The following is a 12,091-nucleotide window of genomic DNA, read 5'->3' as shown; positions in this document are numbered from 1 at the left end:
CCTGTGACATTCAATTCTTGACTTGGAAGGTGGCTTTCCTAGTAGCAATTACATCGCTACGGAGGGTGAGTGAGCTGCAGGCCCTCACAATTCAGGAACCTTTCTTCCAGGTCCATGCTAACAGGGTAGTGCTCCGCACTAATCCTAAATTTCTACCCAAGGTTGTGTCTCAATTCCACATGAACCAGACAATTGAGTTGCCAGTGTTTTTCCAAAATCCTGAGTCACTGGCAGAGCGGATGCTCCACACCCTTGACGTCAAAAGGGCACTAATGTATTACATTGACAGGACCAAAGATTTTAGAAAGACTAAGCAGCTTTTCGTTGCCTTTGCGTCACACCACAAAGGTAACGCTATTTCCAAGGCTGGTATTGCTAGGTGGATCGTGAAGTGTATTCAGATCTGTTACGCAAAAGCTAAACGTACTCTTACAATTCCACCAAGAGCCCACTCCACCAGAAAGTTGGGGGCCTCTATGGCCTTCCTTGGAAACATTCCCTTAGAGGACATATGTAGAGCAGCCACATGGTCTACCACACATACATTTACAAAACATTACTGTGTAGACGTGCACTCTAAACAGCAGGCAGCTGTAGGGCAGGCTGTTCTCAAGACACTTTTCCAAACTGCTGCAGCTGGCACGGGCGGCCGCCGCTAATGGAGGGGCTGCTATGTATTCTATGCACAGATATGAATTCAGCAGCCCACATGCCTCGAACTGCAAATGCTACTTACCAGTATGCATCTGTTCTTGGCATGTAGGGCTGCTGACATTCATATCGCCCGCCCTCCTCCCCGACGCCTGTAGCAGCTGCAGTGTTCATATATATGCTCATAGCATGGTCATCACTCACATAGTTCACTCCATCTCGGCCACAATGGCTAAAAACAATCTGGGGATGGAGGCGATGCCCATGCGCACTGTAGTCCAGGGGAGGAGCCACCTATCTCGTGATACTTCGAAGACTCTTCCAGGACAACAATGTGCAATCATCCGGACCCAACACTAGGCGGCGATCTATGCACAGATATGAATGTCAGCAGCCCTACATGCCAAGAACAGATGCATACTGGTAAGTAGCATTTGCATTCGCTGTCGATAGTCTCCTGGTGTCAAAATCATCAGGGGGTATACAGCGCACATTAGAGGCATTTTGCTCCTTCTACCGTCTGAGAAATTTGGAGATTAATATCTCCAAAACAAAGTTTATGGTCTACAACAACAAATCGGCCAATTGCCCCCGCCTGAATATGAATGGAACGGTGTTGGACCGAGTGTCCACCTTTGAGTACCTGGGGGTTACACTTAACGACCAGATGGACTGGGGGTCCCATAAGGCGAGGGCCAACTTAAAGCTAGCCCAATCATCGGGTGGTATTTTAAAGGTTTTTAATGACACCTCAACAAAACTCCTTAGCCCGCCCCTCGAGATTTATAAGGCCCAGCCAAGAGGGGGCGCGCTCTATGGCATAGAGCTATGGGGTCACACCACAACTGCCCCTCTGATGCTCACGGAAAATAGTTTTATTAGGCGCCTGCTCCGTTTGCCTATGGGCTCTCCTTTGATTCCACTGTGGTTGGATTTGGGCCTGGTACCTATTCAGGAGATCGCAGCAAATTGCCCTCTCCTGTACTGGAGGCACCTTGGGGCGACACCTGAGCTTTCGAGCTATAGGGAGGACCTGAGAGACATTCTCCAGAGGGGGACCTCGGGGAAAATACCCGGGCTGAATTATATCAAGTACCTCTGCCATGCCCTAGGTAGAGGAGATCAGTTGGTTGTTTCCCCAAGATACCTGTCCATTGCTTTCCAAGAAATTACTGAATGTTGCTCTAAGGAGGTACCGATTGGAATCTACAACAAGAAATCGCTCGATGGGCAGGCTGACAATACTTTTCTGAATATTAAGGCTTATCCCCTCTTTGAAGTATTTTTGGATGATTTCCAACCTTCCTTGGCTAAGAAACTTTTTATCCAGTTCAGACACGGCTCATTGCCACTGAGGGCTGAAACATACAAATGGCGGAACGCACCCCCAACGGCGAGTACTTGCCCAGGGTGTTCGAGCGGCACAGAGACAGATCTGCACGTTTTGCTCTTCTGCCCCACCTATGCCAGGGCAAGGGAGAAATGGATTTTGCAGCTATGCAGGGCTAGGGGCTTTAGGGACTACAGGGAGGTCTTCAGGATTCTTAAATATGACACTACCCCTCTGATAGCGTTCGCCACAGCTAGATTTCTTCAATCTATGTGGTATACGAGATGTGCAATACTAAATCTGGAAGCTCATACTGCGCCCTAATGGTTATTTTTAGGAGGTGCGTTAATCAAGAGGGAGAGAGAGGACCAGATAGCTAGTCCAGATCCCCGGTTTATATGTCAATTAATCAAAAAGGGACTAGCTAAGGATGGGGTTGATATGATGCTTATATTATAAGGATCACTGTGACTCAGTTGAGTTTTGTCAATTAGTGGTGGCACCTGTTGGGTGTCTTTAGAAAGCCCTCACCCACCACCTAGTTGGTGGCATGCTTCATCATCGGGCCCACCCAGTGACACCTAGCGTGTCCCGGGTGTGCTACGACGCCTGATTACAGCGGAGCAGGTATGTCATTGTGTGTGCGGTGAAGGGTGAATGAAGTTGTGAATTTAAAACGGCTTGGCGGGGGTCCCAGTACCACGTGGGTAAGGAAGCTTTATTAACTGGGCCTCCGTCAGCGGTTAAAAATAAGGCTGTCGGACGTAAGAGGCGAGTTACGACATCTCACATCCTTTAGAGTGTCAACATGTTTCAGCCAGTGCCTTAATAATATGCTGGCTTTCTTCAGGACTTATAAAAGGGTGTGTGTACTTAAAACTAGTGGGTGTGTAGTGAAGACTATGTGTCTACACGCCCTAAAGTGTATCTAACTGAGAGGGGGGATTCCCTTCTCAAGATCACGCTAGTTTTATGTTGTTTTCTCTTCAAGGTTATTGAAGTGGCAATGGGTTGACCAGGATTTCTGCTCAACGCCGGCTTTGGACCTGTTGTGCCTCTTTCGACGAACCGGTCGTTTTAAGTACACACACCCTTTTATCAGTCCTGAAGAAAGCCAGCATATTAATAAGGCACTGGCTGAAACATGTTGACACTCTAAAGGACGTGAGAGGTCGTAACTCGCCTCTTACGTCCGACAGCCTTATTTTTAACCGCTGACGGAGGCCCAGTTAACAAAGCTTCCTTACCCACGTGGTACTGGGACCCCCGCCAAGCCGTTTTAAATTCACAACTTCATTCACCCTTCACCGCACACACAGTGACATACCTGCTCCGCTGTAATCAGGCGTCGTAGCACACCCGGGACACGCTAGGTGTCACTGGGTGGGCCCGATGATGAAGCATGCCACCAACTAGGTTGGTGGGTGAGGGCTTTCTAAAGACACCCAACAGGTGCCACCACTAATTGACAAAACTAAACTGAGTCACAGTGATCCTTATAATATAAGCATCATATCAACCCCATCCTTAGCTAGTCCCTATTTTTAGGAGGTGTCATACCTTTTTATATATTTTTATATACTGATATTTTGGTGTTTTAACCGAAGTTCTTAATATTTGCAGAAACTGTTTATACAAGATTTTTAACATATTTAAACTTAGTATTATCCATTCTATTTTGTTATCTTGATGTGTATCTTGTGTATGTATGGCCTTTTTATGGTATGTTTACCGAAATAAAGTACTTTGACTGACTGGCTTTTGCTAAGACCGTTTGGTGCGCGGCCATCTCTCACTTAAATTTGTTTTCTTTCCCAGCTTCGACTTTGAAAAGCTGTGTCGTTTTACCATGTCTGTGAAAAAGAACTATCGCCGTGTGCCCTATCACAACTGGAAGCATGCAGTGACGGTGGCCCACTGCATGTACGCCATACTGCAGAATAACCAAGGCATTTTCACAGACCTGGAGGTAAATTGTTGACTGTTTCCTTGGCAGAGTCATTCAGCTGTGTTATGTTTCAACGCAGAGTCGCGCGTGGCTTGCAGAGTTTGTCAGTCACTACTATTTACTGTTTGTGTTAGCTTGAAATTCGGGTGGGTAGAGCAAATGGTAAGACTATTAAAAAGTCCTGTGCAGGCCTTAATGTTAAACCACAAAGTTGTTCAGAGTTGAGCTGGGCTACCCAGGGCTGATATACCCGTCGTTTATAAGAGATGATGTGCTTTGAAAAATTGGTGTTTTTATGCACTGTTATCCTGTATGCTACAAAGTGTAGATTGTAAGTTTTAAAGATCATTTTCGAATATTGCTTTATTTAGTTATAAGACCATAAAAGCAAATAAATCGGCAAAACACCACTGTTCAAATCACATTAGACATACATATTTTAAAAAAGATTTAAAAAAAATCAAATAAATGCAATTCATAAAGCCCCAAAGACCTAACGTGGAATGGCGCTGTTTGAGAATTACAATCACCTCAGGAGGGACCTAAGGTGAAACACATGCAAGAACAAATTGCAGGTTAGAAGAGAGTCCAACAAAAGCGAGTCTTTAGCTTTAGCCAGAATGACCCAGCGCCACTGGAAATATTTAGCCACAGCACATACCAGAGATTCCTGTGTTTCGGGGCATAGTAGCCTAAGCAACTAGCTGTATACTGCCTGCATCCCAACTGACTGCATTTTGGGATAATCCAAGTTTTCCTAGGTCGGCTGCAACCGGGGTATAAAAAGCTAAAATCCATTAAGGACTCTTCCTCCTGCAGGCATACCGGCACACAGTATTTCCACTAACATTAAAATGCCATTTTGAGGTAAAGGATAAAAGGGGCAAAGTCCTATATCAAACTTTAAGAAATATATTTTTGGCACCCAGGGCAACCAATAAAAAGCTCACATTCTGTTACTTTCTAGAGAAGCATCGGTAAGAGAGCCATGATTGATGCTTTGCATGTCGTACATTTAAATTGTAATTGGCTAGTATAGTGTTTTATATCCATCGCGAGGTGTTGGAGGGCACTGCTGGATGGGTAGCTTTACCCTGAGAGGGAGTGGTTGGTTGTAAGGATGTTGTATTCTCAGTAGCTTAGTGTAAGAAGTAACCTCTAAATCGGTCCAGACCCCTTGAAGCAGTCTTGATGCCAACAATGGCAATGGCATTCCTGCAAATTCTGCCAGGGACATATTTACTTCCTCCCAGAAGGGCTGGAGTTTTGAGCAGCCCCACAGTGTGTGACAGAAGGTAATCCGCTGTCCACACTGTCCTATGCAATGATCGTCCAAGGCCCTACCTATCTTCTGTGTTAAGACCCTGTGTAATATGTTCTGTGCAGTAGCTACAATTGGATGAGATGGAAGTTGGTCCAGATGGCAACTTGCCTCTCGAAGTTTAGGTTGTCACCCCCAGGTTTTTATCCTCCAACTCCCCTATATTGTGCTGCCATCATGCCCTTAATCGAGTTAGCTCCCTTTGTGCGTTTCTCATCAGTGTAACATATGACATACAAGCAGCCGTCATTCCAGTGGGAGCCTTCCTTTGTATTCTTGTCTTTGTGGATCCTGGCCTGGCTTGCAGGGCGTGTCTTATTTGCAAATATTTAAATATCTGGGTGGTGGCTATATCATATTTAGCCTGTAAGTATGTAAATGGAAACCATCCCGTTAGCATACCACATATCCTCCTGGGCCAAGAGTCCCAAACAAGTTCCATTTTTTAAAACCTGTTTAGTACAGTAGAGGATGTAGCCTTGTGCCCACCCATAATGGGATTTGTGGTGTCAATCGCTTTTCCCACCCCATTTCCCTGGTCAATTTGCACCAAACTAATATAACAGTGGCAGTACCTGGGGAATTCAGTGGTATGTTCCCCCCATACAGCGACGGGACGCCCCTGTACTGGGGCAGCTGTTGCTCTTTATAAATCAGCCTAACCTAACCTAACATGAAGGTAACCCCCCTACCCTAGAACCCCTTGGTCCATCGAAACATGGGATCCATCAGCAGGGCATATGCCCACTCATTGATGATGTGTGCTGTGCTGCTTCATAATACTTCCAATGCTGCAAGATGTAGGACATCTATGTAACGCAATCATCTTAAATGTGCCCTCACCCTATGTTATAGTGGCAGGGCCCACCAATGTTTTATGTCCTCCAGTCGCAGCAGGAGGCTAACATTGTCCGTGTAATGTGTATAGCCCTCTCTGGAGACCCATATACCCAGATATTTGAAGTGCAGAGGTTCCACCTTCAGCGGCACGGGTAATTGTGCCCCTGCTGACCACCCTCTTATTTGGAAAATAGGGGATTTCTCCTTGTTAATCCTCAACCTCGAGTAAGCGCCTTAAATAGTGAACATTTCTTCCAGGCACTTTACGGAGACATCCGGGTCCGCTGTATAAAGCAGGACCCAAATCCGTAAAACAGTGCGATCTGATCCACCTATGATTCACTCCAGCACCAGCCCTACCCTTGGGCGTCCACCCTGATCCAGTCAGCTAGTGCCTCTATGGATATTGCAAACAACATCAGGGATAAGGTGCAGCCCTGTTGCGTACCATTTCAGATGTCCCCACTCTCCCGTGCAGATAGCTGAGTGGACTTCCACTGGCCCCTGAGTCATGCATCCTTGGATTACCTTAATCGAACCCACCCACAGCCTGCATAACTGATAAGTGCCAAATACCCAGGTGCTGCCACCACCCCCTCCCCAATGCACAGCAGAGCCCGTCGGATAATCTGCTTTGCAATCGGGATGGTCATGGGGAGTGGTCCGAGGCCAGTCTTCATCATAAACCAGGTTCTCCATTGAAAACACCTCCCCTGCCCCCCCCCCCCCCCCCCCTCCCTCCCAAGATCTGTGTCTAGGGCTTTCCACCAGTAGGTAATCTCCAGAGAAGCTTGTCGCTAGATTTTCTGCCACTGCTTTCACCCTGGCTGGTTTCGTGGGTTCCCTTGATGGGTGTGGGCGGCGACCGCCTCTGTGTCGCTCTGGTGTTTTTCTGTTCCTGCCATTTTGATTTATGGCTCTCCTCCCCTTCGTCAGGTGGCTGGTACCCCTGCCTCTCCTATCAGTCTCTGACTGCCTCTGCTGCTGTGAAAAACGGAGTCTCACTCTAATGCACAACACGGAGCTTCAGCTGAACATTGAGAGCATACCGGATATCCCGCTTATGGAAGTGCTGTTTAACTGTCCAAAATGATTCTCTTTGTCATTTGACTACCATTGTATAGTCAGGGAAGATGAGAATAGAGTTCCTGTCTCAAACTCATAAACCTGGCCACATTGGCATGCGGTGGGGCTACAGAAGGGGGCAGCCATCCGGTAACTCTGTGGGCCCGCTCCACTGTAAACCACTGTGAGCGTTTCCCCTGCATCACCACCGATGGGAACCACTCCAAATAAAGTTCAGCACTGGGGCCCCCGAGCCCCTCCAGGACCCCCACCACACGAACATTCTTTGGGCGGGAGCAGCCCCTGGCATCTGTCAGTTTATCTACGAAAGAGCGGCTTCCTCTCGCTCCAGTACTTCCAACTTCCTCTATTCTGCCTGCCAGATTTTTATGAACATCCCTAAGCAAGTTCCCCTCCTGAGAAACTCAATTTTAATTCCAGGGTGCACTTGTCTCTTTTATGGCCTGAGTTTCCAGGTCCAGGTCTACCGGTAGGGGCAATTAAGCGCTGCCCGGATCTCTGTTTGTGAGGCACTGTCTCCCGCCGGCTTGGTGACTTCAGGACGAACAATAGGGTGCCACCCCTGGAGCTACCACAGACAGGTGCTACATGCTTGCCCCCTAAGTCCTCCACCTTCTAATCTGGGGTTTAATGGCTCCATGTAGTTTGTGGTGGGCCTACCAGTATGTCCCCCGGGGCGGGTGATCCCTTTGCAGCGCCCTAGGCCCAAGCACTCACTCCTCCTGCCGTACCTGTGGAAAGTGGCCAGACACAGAAGGAACCAGCTCCTCCGTTGTTGCAGGACACATGCTGGATTCCCAGCCCCTGCTCTTGGTGCTCCTCATCAGTCTGCAGTAAGATGGTGTGGGGTCCCAACCTCTTCCACCTCTCACCCAGGTAACAGAGGGGCAGCTGGAAACAGAAACACCCTCACGGCAGTCATATTGGTCCCCACAATGTGGCTGGGCTTCCAGGACACCCTACAGCAGAGGTCTTCATGCTTGTTGATGCTGAGACCCCCTTGTCAAAATGTTTAGGCGTAAGGACCCCTGCCTGACCAGAATTTCTAGAGCCTGGTACTCCTCATCAACAACCATAAGCGCCCCCAATTCCCACAGCAAACCATTTTTACGGTGGGGGAAATAATATTAAACCGTGTTTAGCCTACCAAAGGTCCTTGAGCCTGGGGGCGTGGTCAAATGTGTATCTAAAAACAAAGGGCCTCATTTAGACTCCACAACCCCTGGGGGTCACGCCCCACAGATTGAAGGCCTCTGCCCTACAGCCCTCTGGTCCTCGAAGCCACACACTGTAGAAGCCATGGTCTCTCTGCGATGTGTGCCTCGGGCAGGCCAACCTCCGCCGTCTCCAAACCTGCCAACAAAGGGGTGGGCCACAGAAAAAGTGCTACACCAACTGCCACCAGGATCCACACAGCCTTACCAGCGGCTATACTGCTCCCCTCAATATGGCTGGGCCCACAGGCCTCTGGGCCTCTTGGGCACACTACATGGGAGGAGCAGCAGGCACTCTATAATGCAGCGTCTTGGACACGGGATCACTACTGGCTGTCCACCATCTTCTGAGATGTCCGGTTGCAAGCGTATAGAAGGTGGATGGAGGAGAAACCAACACCACCCCTCCAGTCACTGCCACACCATTGTTGGCCACTGCTTGGGAGCTCGGTCCTTAAGAGGCCAAAGAAGGGCAGCTCCTAGCTACCTCCCTTGCAGCCATATTTTCAATGAAACATTTTACTTAGGCCGTGTGATTGGGTTTTTCAGTCCCACTCGTATGTGGTGTGTCCTGACAACATGGACCCTGATTGGGTGCACCCAAAAATATCCACAAAGGCATTTTGGAATTTTTAAAGTAATACTTATAGTGAAAGACTTTCTCTTGCTAATCTTTTTTAATTTAGTCCAGAACATCTAAAATGGGAATTACATCAGAGTATTCATGTAGAATTGCACAAATAAAAAGGAGTACTCCCTTTGCACTTTTACGTACAAGGAGTTTGACGTTTTGGGACAAGTCACAAGGGGATGGACAGTTATTAAAAATACTCCTGTAGTGCTACTACTTGTATTCATAAATGTTTTTTTATATTGGCTCCTTATTGTGCAATAGCTTAATTTTCCGTTGCCATACTTAAGATATTGTGCAAGTACACTTCCAAAGAGTAATCTTAAACATCTCAAGCAAATAAAAACAAATTTCACAATGAAGGATGTTATGGAATTTTCCTTGTGGGTTATTTTCCCAAGACATCTCTGGAAGAATGGGAGTCTTTTCTACTTTGGAATGCATTTAGAATATATTAATTGTTTTGCATTTTGACTTTCGTGGTTAATAAAGTGCCTTTTGACAGAGGAAATATATTTTTTTTCCTTTTCTTGGTAGCGTAAAGGTCTTTTGATAGCTTGCTTGTGTCATGACTTGGATCACAGGGGATACAGCAATACCTACCTACAGAAGTTTGATCACCCCCTGGCAGCTCTCTATTCCACCTCCACCATGGAACAACACCACTTCTCCCAGACTGTGTCCCTCCTGCAGGTAAGGCTAATGAAGGTGTGACCAGGAGCTGGAATACTGCACAACTAAATCATGGTCACGTTCTTAATGTGGGTGTATGTTCATAGAAAAGGTCAAAGGCAAATATGATGTTGAGAATTGTTGGCAAGTCATTGCCTTGTTCCCTCCTCTTAGTCCATTATCTTAAGAGGTAGGCTCCCCTGAACTGGACTCCTTGAGTTTCTTATAAATGTCACCCTCCACCAATAAATCCCTTTTCCTTGCTCCTGTTTGAGAGAAGATACTGTCATAGCAGTGGTCTGAATATATTTCCAAACATACAATAATCCAGAAAACTTGGCCAGTCATTGGGAAGAGAGACGCGCATAGTGCCAGCAGAGAGATAGTTCTGCTTCTCCCTGCTAAATACCCCATCTTCCACCTCATCTGTTGCTGCATCAGCAGGAGGTACCAGAACAAATGTTCCACGATTTTCCAAGGCTATCCAGACTCCCAACACCAGGTTGGCCTACAAGCTGAACAGGAGAAAGTAGAATTCTCTTATTTTCACCAAGGTGCTTTCACTTCATATTTCTCTCTGGTGAACAGGCAGTTGTGCCGCATAAGGATGCAGATCAAACGTAGGCAGTGATAAGTGTTTCTTTTATAGAGGAATACTGGAGCAGGCAAGTTGGAAGGAACTAGGATCATGGTAGCAAGATGAAGGGCTTCACATAAGCAGCAGGCTGTGTATATATATATATATATATATAAGGGAGTAGCAAGAACATTAAGGTAGCACCCACTTTGAACTAAAGCACTGATGCCTCAAAGCAAGTGCGCTGATCCTCCTTAGAACACTCACCTTGTCTCTTACATCATGCATCTATCTATTCATTCTTTCACTCTTCCATCCACCTACTGATAGCCACTAATTCACCTTTACATTGTCATCTAGTCATTCTTTCATCCATCATCCAAAATGTCCCCAATCCATCCATTCATCCACCCACCAAATTTGCCATCCACCCTGCTACCCATTGATCCATCCACTCTGCTACCCATCGATCCATCCACTCTGCTACCCATCGATCCATCCACTCTGCTACCCATCGATCCATCCACTCTGCTACCCATCGATCCATCCACTCTGCTACCCATCGATCCATTCACTCTGCCACCCATCGATCCATATACTCTACCACCCATCCCCACTCTGATCCATCCATGCTGCCATTCATCCATCAACTCTGCCATCAATCCACTATGCCATTCACTGTGCTATCCATTTATCTATCCACTCTGCCATCCGTAATCGATTCACTTTGCAACCTGTCCATTCATCAACTCTTCCATCCATCCTTCCTATTAACCATCCACTCTGCCATTCATCCATCAATCATCCACTCTGCTACCCAATCATCAGTCCAGCCATGCAAAAATCCTCTCTGCCATCCATCCGGCAACGCTACCATCCATCCACTCTGCCATTCATCCACATACACCGACCTACTCATTCATCCATGCTTCCTTCTTTTCACCCTTTCTTCCAATGTTCCTTCTTTCTTTCCCTGTTCTCTTTACCCAGCTGTTTTTCATTACTCCTGCTTGCTCTTCTGTTGACACTGTATTCAAGCGTTAGTGATGAGCTTTTGTCTTCCGAGTTGCAGATAGATGAGGCCCATAAGCAAACCCACTTCGCTGGGGTGCGTGTGTGTGTGTGTATTTATATTCCCTGAAAAAACCAAAGGTTACAGGGAAGTTATAGATAGGCTGACATTTCACTCATACAAAACAAGAGAAATTCAGCATTTATAGCTAACTATAACTTGTGCTCCTGCAATGCAATGCTTATGGCCTCAAATATTACATCACTCCTGACATAGTGACATCCCTGATGACATCTCAAATTACATCATCCACAGAATCTCTCCCACTCACACCACAATACAGCCTTTCATACACCCAATCCAACTTTCACACTACCAATCTCGAAACCATTGACACACCCATATCAGTACTTACATACCCACTCAGTGATCATATGTCTACACACACATCCACTCAGTCACCCATACCGCCACTTGTACACAAACTCACTCACTAATAAAGCCACTGTTATATCTATACTCATACAGCCACTCACACACTTAGTCACCCATAGAGCTACTCACACACCGATCGATAGTCAATCACACAGCCACTTACTCACCTATACACACCCCAACTCACTTATTCATACAGATACTGACACATACTTACTCACCTATACAGTCACTGACACAAGCACACACTCGCCCATACAGCCACTCTCACAATCCCTGACAAACGCAGACCGTCCCTTATATAATGCAACACTCCCCTATACTGCCTTTCACATATGTGGTTACCCATATGCCACTGACACAATCATTACCTC

The 12,091-nt window shown here is 46.7% G+C and overlaps 1 protein-coding gene across 1 annotated transcript in view; it reads left to right on the top strand.

Annotated features, from left to right (window-relative positions):
• Positions 1–12,091, top strand: part of LOC147672520 (cAMP and cAMP-inhibited cGMP 3',5'-cyclic phosphodiesterase 10A-like) — a 909,783-nt gene that overhangs the window by 596,919 nt on the left and 300,773 nt on the right. Inside the window, exons 15-16 of the mRNA XM_086947973.1 lie at positions 3,800–3,950; positions 9,559–9,714. Of these exons, the coding sequence (XP_086804099.1) occupies positions 3,800–3,950; positions 9,559–9,714 (307 nt within the window). The remainder of the gene's footprint in view (positions 1–3,799; positions 3,951–9,558; positions 9,715–12,091) is intronic.

This window comes from Lissotriton vulgaris, unplaced genomic scaffold, assembly GCF_964263255.1.
Source record: "Lissotriton vulgaris unplaced genomic scaffold, aLisVul1.2 SCAFFOLD_490, whole genome shotgun sequence".
Lineage (NCBI taxonomy): Eukaryota > Metazoa > Chordata > Amphibia > Caudata > Salamandridae > Lissotriton > Lissotriton vulgaris.
Note: the sequence above shows the minus strand (reverse complement) of the source record. Positions and strands in the feature narration are given on the sequence as shown.